This window comes from Gekko japonicus, unplaced genomic scaffold, assembly GCF_001447785.1.
Source record: "Gekko japonicus isolate JY-2015 unplaced genomic scaffold, Gekko_japonicus_V1.1 scaffold474, whole genome shotgun sequence".
Taxonomy (NCBI): domain Eukaryota; kingdom Metazoa; phylum Chordata; class Lepidosauria; order Squamata; family Gekkonidae; genus Gekko; species Gekko japonicus.
This window is the reverse complement of record NW_015177020.1, coordinates 1,050,327-1,058,975: the sequence shown is the minus strand read 5'-3', so window position 1 is coordinate 1,058,975 and position 8,649 is coordinate 1,050,327. Positions and strand designations below refer to the sequence as shown.

Genomic DNA, 8,649 nt, shown 5'->3' with positions numbered 1-8,649 from the left:
CTCCTTCTCTCTCTCTCTCTCTCTGCACAGATCTGTGTGAGGGCAGATCTGTGCATCCCCCCCTCCCCCAGCTAGCATTCCAAAACAGTCCAGTGGCACCTTTAAGACCAAGTTTTATTCAGGTACAAGCTCTCCCTCCTCTGTGAGGACAGATCTGCAAGGTCCCCCCCCCAATAACTAGCAATCCAAAAGAGTCCAGTGGTGCCTGAGCAGTGGGGGTTGCCTTCTGACACACTTTCCAGTGATGTCAGGGGGTGTGGCATATGCAAATGAGTTATGCTAATGAGCTCCTGCACCTCTTTTCCTACGAAATGACCCCTGCTTCTTAGGATTGCGCTGTGAACTAAGGGCGGGTCTGAAAAATGTGCTTATGCACAGGGGGAAAGATATGCGCGCCACATGTCCTATATGAGCACATTTTTAAAAATAAGAATATAAGAGAAGCCATGTTGGATCAGACCAATGGCCCATCCAGTCCAACACTCTGTCGCAAAGTGGCTCAAACCCAGGTGCCATCAGGAGGTCTACCAGTAGGGCCAGAACTCCAAAAGCACTCCCACTGTTGCACACACACACCCCAAGGACCAAGAATACACAGCATCCCTGACCCAGACAGAGTGTTCCATCTATACCATGTGGCTAATAGCTGCTGATGGACCTCTACTCCATATGCTTATCCAACCCATTCTCGAAGTTGTCTGTGCTTGTAGCCACCACCACTTCCTCCAGCAGTGAATTCCACATGACTCTTTGAGTGAAGCAGTACTTCCTTTTATCTGTTCGAAGCCTACCACTCCTTAATTTCATTGAGTGCCCACAAGTTCCTCTATTGTGAGAAAGGGAAGAAAGTATTTCTTTCCCTCCTTGCTCTATCCCCTACATAATTCTGTAGATGTCTATCATGCCACCCCTCAACTGGCATTTCCCACAGCTAAAGAGCTCTAACCTCTTTAACCTTTCTTCGTAGGGGAGGTGTTTCATCCCTTTAATCGTTTTAATCATAATGCACACTGATGTCTCCGAAGAGCAATACTTCGAAACAACCAGACCGTTTTAGGTGTCAGTTTCATCTTGTGTTGTTTTTTCCCCTAAAGACCTGTTGCATCACAGGGGTCACATCACTCACAATCTCGTAGCACAGGGCCGCAGATAGCCAGACTTTGCCGTCAGTGTAGCACAGGCTGCTCTATCTGTTCAGTAATAAGAATTTCTAGAAGGTGGTGCAGAGAAAGGAAGGAAACTGCTCTTTGCTCGAAGATCACTGCCAGTTCGAGAAGCTGCCAAGGTCAGGAACAAATCCTTGCAAGCACTGGCCATCTTACCTCCAAAGGTCCACTTTAAGAAGATTAAAGCCCTGGCTATTTATTCTATTAATAGGCAAGAAGGTAAAACCTCTCAGGGAAGGTTATTCACACCAGTGATCCAAGCTGTGGAAGGGAAACAAGGAAACCGGTCCCTGCTCAACTGTTCTGGGGATCCCTCCTCGAATGAACAAAGGATCTCTCCTTGAGGACATGAGGCACCCAACTGGGTGGCGACCCTAGGCTTTTTCTTCTGGGCATGGAGGTATTTTCAAAGTGAGCTGGATCAAAGCATGACCATCTTGTCCATTTAGCAAGGAGACTGTCGAGTGCCGTCCTTGGGAGAAAGCTGGATAACGTCTGCCAGGTACAGAAAAATTGGCCGTAGTAACACTGAGATGCGTAGAGTAGACTGCCTTGCTAGGACCCTCCCAGGGCCCTTCTATTCCCTGAGCATTGATGTATAGTCGTTGACTTGTTCATGCCGCTGTGTTTATTGAGAGCTTCAAGGAATGGCCTTGATTCAAACCAGGAATCATTTTGTCAGTCGCAGTATAATCCACCCCTTGCCATGTGACGGAAGAGACAAGAGCAGTGGCCCCTTTTTTATTTATTTATTTATTTATTAGTTTTGGTTTATATCCCGCCTTGCCTGCCTATGCCCCCACCAGCAGCCATCTCAGGCAGTGTTCCCTCTAAGCTGAGTTAGTGTGAGCTAGCTCACAGTTTTTTAGCCTCCGGCTCACACTTTTTTGTCTTAGCTCAGGAAGGGATGGCTCCAGAGCAAACTGACTGATGCAGCAGCCAAATTGCTCCCTCACAACTTTAATGCCAGTCGCTCACAAAGTCGAATTTTTGCTCACAAGACTCCACAGCTTAGAGGGAACATTGATCTCAGGTAGGTTTGGCTATGAAAAGGTGACGGTCCCAAGGTCACCTAGCTTGCTTCGGAGGTGAGCTGGAACTTTAGCCGGGGTCTTTGTACTCTGCCCTTAATACCACACTTTATCTCTGGGACAGCTTTTGGGCAAAACTGCAGAAATCGAATGCCTTTAACGGGTTCTCAGCTGCATTCCTGACCTAAGTGATTTTATTTATTTATCTATCTATCATATGGCGTCTGACCTAAGAAAGATTGTACTTTTTGCAAGCTATTTGCTCCTAATTTATGGCCTTTCAGATAGGGACAAAGTCAGGCTTATACATGGGACCAGATCAGTGGTGGTGGAAAGTACCATTGAGTCTATAGCCAATGAATGGAGACCTCTAATGGGGTTTTCAAGGCAAGAGACAAAAAGAAGGGGTTTGCCATTGCCTGCATCTGCATCTGGCCCGTAGCTAACATGGGGCCCACGGGGCCTGACCCCCTAGTGTTTCTTCTGTGCCCCCTCCCTTGGGCTGCTCTAACTTACCCCCTGCACTGTACTTTAATTTAATTTAACTAGCTGGCAGGCCCCCCGAGGCCCACTCCCAAAAATTTTTTCTAGCTACGGGGCTGATATGCATACCAACCCTGGACCTACCTGGTGGCCTCCCATCCAAGTACTAACGAAGGTTAACCCTGCTTAGCTTCCGAAATTTGACGAGATCAGGCTACCCTGGACCATCCAGGTCAGGCGGCCAACTCATTTTTTAAAAAAAAGCAACAGTCTCCGCCTTGCAATATTAACAGAGCAGGTCTATTCAGAATCTTACATAGATCTATTCAGTGAAGATTCCTCCTAAGAAAGTGTTCTTAGGATTGCACTGTACACAGGATTGCCAGGTCCCCCCGGACACCGGTGGGGGGTGGAGGGGCGGGCCCATAGTCACAGTGGGGCATTCTGGGGCTCCACCCCCTCAGATGCAAAGCGTGCCCCACAACCGCTGCTGCCCCTCTCCCCCTCCCTCCCTTCCTGTGACATTAAAAGGGCCCTCCAGTTGATGGCGGGAGGACATGGCCCACCAATGAGCTGGAGGGCTCTTTAAATCTTGTAGGAAAGGAGGAAGGGGGCAGCCGCACACCTTCCCTGGACTCCAAGTGGCAAAACTGCCGCTTGGAGTTCAGGGAAGGCGTGTGGCTGCACTTCTCCCTCCCCCCTCACTCCCCTCCCCTGCTGCATCACAAAATTTTCCCATGCCTCGCCAACCCAAAATTTCTGGCTACGAGGCTGGTGGGGGGTAGGGCTGCCAGATCCAGGTTGGGAAAGTGGAGATTTGGGGATGGAGCCTGGGGAGAACAGGAACCCTCAGTAGGATACAGTGCCTTGAGCAATGCTCCCTATAGGCTGTGGAGTCTTGTGAGCAAAAATTCTACTTTATGAGCTACTGGCATTAAAGTTGTGAGCGAGCGATTTGGCCACTGCTTGAATTGCTGAATTACAAGTTGCTGAACTACTACTTGTATTGCTGAATTACAAGTTACTACAACACTTGGAACAAAGACCTCCCCAGGACTCAACAGGGATATTGGTTTCTTATCTCATTACATATGCTAACTCATTCAGTCCTCCCGTATGTATTCTCCTACAGAGGGACTATACATCCTCTGTATTTTAGTGTATTTATTTCTCAGAATAGCATATTAGGATACTGAATGTTAAAAAGGACTATTGGATTGTTTGGCTGACATACACTGCTAACACCTTGAAAGAGAATGTAAACATGCTGTTAAGTGACCTCCATGCTCTGAGAATGAATGGAGAGTCTCAAATTTATTTTGGCATATTTATTGCTTTACAGCTGTTGACCTTATAACCTTAGCTTGTTATTTGTGAGCGAGCGATTTGGCCACTGCTTGAATTGCTGAATTACAAGTTACTACAACACTTGGAACAAAGACCTCCCCAGGACTCAACAGGGATATTGGTTTCTTATCTCATTACATATGCTAACTCATTCAGTCCTCCCGTATGTATTCTCCTACAGAGGGACTATACATCCTCTGTATTTTAGTGTATTTCTTTTTCAGAATAGCATATTAGGATACTGAATGTTATACAAGGACTATTGAATTGTTTGGCTGACATACACTGCTAACACCTTGAGAAAGTAAATATGCTGTTAAGTGACCTCCATGCTCTGAGAGGGAATGGAGAGTCTCGCATTCGTTTTGGCATATTTATTGTTTTACAGCTGTTGACCTTATAACCTTAGCTTGTTATTTAATTCTGTTTTTGCATAGCTTAAAACATCTTCATTGTGTTATATGTTAATTAGCTGCTCAGCCCATCTATAAGTCTGAACCTCACCTACCATTCCACTGTATTTGAAAAAGTGTGCTTTGCACACGAAAAGCTCGTACCTTGAATAAACCTTTGTTGGTCTTAAAGCTGCCACTGGACTTTAAACTTTAATGCCAGTGGCTCACAAAGTAGAATTTTTGCTCACAAGACTCCACAAGCTTAGAGGGAGCATTGCCATCCCACCTGTACAATATTATTGTGGGCCTTATTTCATTCTAATTATGATTCTTCTAGCTCAAAGCCCTCGACTAAGGCTGCAGCGATGGTTTCCCTTTTCCTTGACAAGACCCTGATTAAAAACAACTGGGACAATGACGAACTGGAACTGGAACGCGAGCTCATCCGAGCGCTGGAGAATAAGGTGATCCTGCTGTATTTCGGCTCCGGCGAATGTCCTCAGTGCCAGGAGTTCGTGCCCATCCTGAAAGAGTTTTTTGTGAGACTCACGGATGAGTTTTACGTGGAGCGATCCGCCCAGCTGGTCCTGATCTACGTGTCTCTGGATGAGACGGAGGAAAAGCAAGACAAGTTCCTGAAGAAAATGCCCAAGAGATGGTTTTTCTTGCCCTTTCTGGATGAATTAAAAAAGTAAGAGCTTTACAGTTTGGGCAGAGCAGTGTGTGTCAGTATTCCCTCTAAGCTGAGTTAGTGTATGAGCTAGCTCACAGTTTTTAGCCCCTGGCTCACATATTTTTGTAGGGTTTCCAGGTCCCTCAAAGTCCCCAACGGGGGACTTTGGGGGGGTGTTACTGGAGGAGGTGGGGAGTTCCCAGAGTGATGACATCACACAGAAGTGATGTCATCATGTTGGGGAGCGGAGGCCCCCGCCTCTCTCCAACAGTGTTTAAAGGGTCTCTTTAGCTGCTGGGAGGAGGTGGGGGGGAGACCATGCACACATGCACTCCGAGCCCCAAATTCGGGCTCGGAGTACAGGCACGCAGCCCCCTCTCCCCAACAGTGTTTAAAGACATCCTTTAAACATTGTTGGGGAGAGGTAGGGGAAGGCTGCATATGCCTGCACTCCGAGTCCCGAATTCGGGGCTTAGAGTGCAGGTGCACAGACCCCACCTCTCCCCAGCAGCATTTAAACACTGTTAGGAAGAGGTCAGGTGGTCACTCATGGGTGCGGGGCTTCCCCCACCAGCTGGCTGGTGGGCAGGTAGGAGCCCCTTCAAATCGGGAAACCTCCGCCAAACCTGGGGGGGGGGGTTCTGGCAACCCTACATTTTTCTCTTCACTCAGGAAGGATGGCTCCGGAGCAACCTAAATTTATGCAGTAGCCAAGTCGCTCGCTCACAACTTTAATGCCAGCAGCTCACAAAGTAGAATCTTTGCTCATAAGACTCCACAGCTTAGAGGGAGCATTGGTGGGTGGGTGTGTTATGTGCCATAAAGCCTATGAATGAATGACTTCCAAAAGATCCTATCGTTCACCGCTTGGCTCAGGTCTTGCCAGCTGAAGGCCGTGGCTTCCTTGATTGAGTCAACCCATCTCATGTCAGGTCTTCCGTTTTTCCCGCTGCCTTCAACCGTTCCTAGCATTATTGTCTTTTGCAGGAGGAGAAAAGAGCCAGAGTCCAGTAGCACCTTAGAATCTAACAAAAATTTGTGGCAGGGTGTGAGCTTTCGTGAGTCACTGCTCACTTCTTCAGATATTGCTAGAAAGAGACTGAAGAAGTGAGCAGTGACGCACAAAAGCTCATACCCTGCCAACAAAATTTGTTAGTCTTTAAGGTGCTACTGGACTCTGGCTCTTTTCTCCTCCCGCACGTTACCAGAAGTGTGCTCATCCAGCCACACCCACCTTTTGCTTCTTATTTTGCTTACCTTGTTTGTTGTCAAAACCCAGGGCTTTTTTGTAGCAGGAACTCCTTTGCATGTTAGGCCACACACCGCTAATGTAGCCAATCCTAATGAGTTCCTGCTGTTGGGTGTGGCCTATTATGCTAATGAGTTTCTGCTGGGCGTGGCCAACTCGGGAGCCAGCCGGAACTCTGTTCCTGTGCGTTCCTGCCCAAAAAATAGCCCTGGTTATCTGTATCTTCCATTTGACACGCATCATCTGTCGTTTGACCCCAAGATGATCACAGGGCAAAGGGAATAAATGAACATCAAATGATCACTTATCCCTTTGTCATGCCTGTCTTCTTCATTAGCGTTCTTGACACTCTTACCTTCTTTGTCGTTTCCTAGGGAACTGGAATTAAAATTTTTGGTGAAGGAGCCGCCAGTGGTGGTGGTCCTGAAGCCAAACGGAGAGGTCATTGCTGCCAATGCAGTAGAGGAGATCAAGGAAATTGGCCCGGCTTGTTTCCAGAACTGGCAGGAGGTAGCTAACCTGGTGGACAGGAACTTCCGACTGGCAGAGGATTTCGAGGAACTGCCTTGGAGGAGCATCACGGATCCCATCCGCAGGCTAAAGTACAAGCTGAAGAAGAAGAAGCGGAAAAAGAGGAGCAACCAAGAAGAAGATGAGGATGATGAAGATAAGGATACATCCTCTTGATGGGTCATTGCTTTCGTTTGAAACCCCAATGGAGTTGACCCTTCCCATAGCAAAGATCTATGTCCATAATGTTGTGCATAATTTACAGTCAAAGTCACAGACATTGTAACTGGGTGCAGAATTCTGGCTCCCGCAAAGCTACAGTTTCCTTCATTTCCTCCTCCTGACAGCGAATGTACCTTTGGACACGTGTAGGCAATGGGCTTTTCCGCATAGTCATTGTCCTGGCCCGCAAGTTCCTGTTTCTTCAAGTTTTTCTCCCGTGTTCTGCATGTGTTTTGCTCCCTCTAGTGGTCAAAGCGACATCACACTGGTTTATGCCCCACATAAAAAGCTGCAGTTCAAATCTGCAGGGAGATATGGCAGACGTAAACTGGTGAGAGAGCAAAAGATGTGTGGAACGGGGGGTGGGGGTGGGGGGAGGAACTCCCGAAGAAACAAGAACTTACAAGCAATGAAAAGGAGACTGCGGAAAAGCTCAATGTCTGGTTAAAAGCTCAGGTGCATTTTGAGCATCTTCTGCTATTGGCGCAAAACCAGACTTGTTTGTTTATTTCTTTTTGATTCATTTATATCCCACTTTTTCCCCAATGGGGGTCCAAAGCAGCTTACGTCGTTCTCCTCCATTTTATCCTCACGACAACCCTGTGAAGTACATTAGGCTGAGAGGGAGTAACTGGCCCAATGTCCCCAGTGAGCTTCCATGGCAGGAGTGGGGATTCGAACCCAGGTCTCCCAGAAACTAGTCGGACACTCTTAACCACTACACCACATATATGAACGGTGAACCAACTTTAAATACATTCTTTTCCATTTTTTTGAATTAAATGATGGCCACGTAGGAGGATCACAGCCAGGGCCGGATTAAGTCATGCGGAGGCCCTAAACTGTGTTAAGGTTAAAAGGCCACCGTGCATTATCAAGAAATTGTGATTTTTAGTATTTTTCTTTAATTTAGAGTCCCCTGATAAGATGAGGCCCTAAACCATAGCTTGCTTAGTGTGTACATAAATTCTTCTCTGATTTTCACTTTTCTTCTTTTCGAATGCAATTGTATTTTCAGCTTCCAATGTCATAGAATCATAGAATCATAGAGCTGGAAGGGACCTCCAGGGTCATCTAGTCCAACCTCCTGCACAAGGCAGGAAATTCACAAGTACCCCCCCCACACCCACAGTGACTGCTGTTCCACGCCCAGAAGATGACAACAAAACCTCCAGGATTGCTTCCTGACCCCAAAGTGGCAATCAGCATTTCCCTGAGCATGTAAAAAAGGGCCACATGAACTAAGCACTGAGGCAACCTTTCCTGCCCTCCCCCTCATGATCTGCGTAAGTTCACAGAATCCACATTGCTGTCAGATGGCCATCTAGCCTCTGTTTGAAAACCTCCCAAGAAGGAGAGCCCACCACCTCCCGAGGAAGCCTGTTCCACTGAGGAACCGCTCCAACTGTCAGGACGTTCCTCCTAAGGTTTAGCCGAAAACTCTTCTGGTTGAATTTCACCCCATTGGTTCTGGTCTGACCTTCTGGGGCAACAGAAAACAACTCCGCCCCCTCCTCTATACAACAGCCCTTCAAGTACTCCCGGTCGTCTCCTCTCCAGGCTAAACATACCC

At 47.4% G+C, this 8,649-nt stretch overlaps 1 protein-coding gene across 1 annotated transcript; it reads left to right on the top strand.

Annotated features, from left to right (window-relative positions):
• The first annotated feature begins 4,787 nt into the window (after window positions 1-4,787).
• NXNL1 (nucleoredoxin-like 1) lies at window positions 4,788-7,031 on the top strand. The gene is made up of 2 exons (XM_015427754.1): window positions 4,788-5,113; window positions 6,719-7,031. Exons 1-2 carry the CDS (start codon window positions 4,788-4,790, stop codon window positions 7,029-7,031), a joined length of 639 nt encoding a protein of 212 aa, XP_015283240.1.
• The last annotated feature ends 1,618 nt before the right edge of the window (window positions 7,032-8,649 follow it).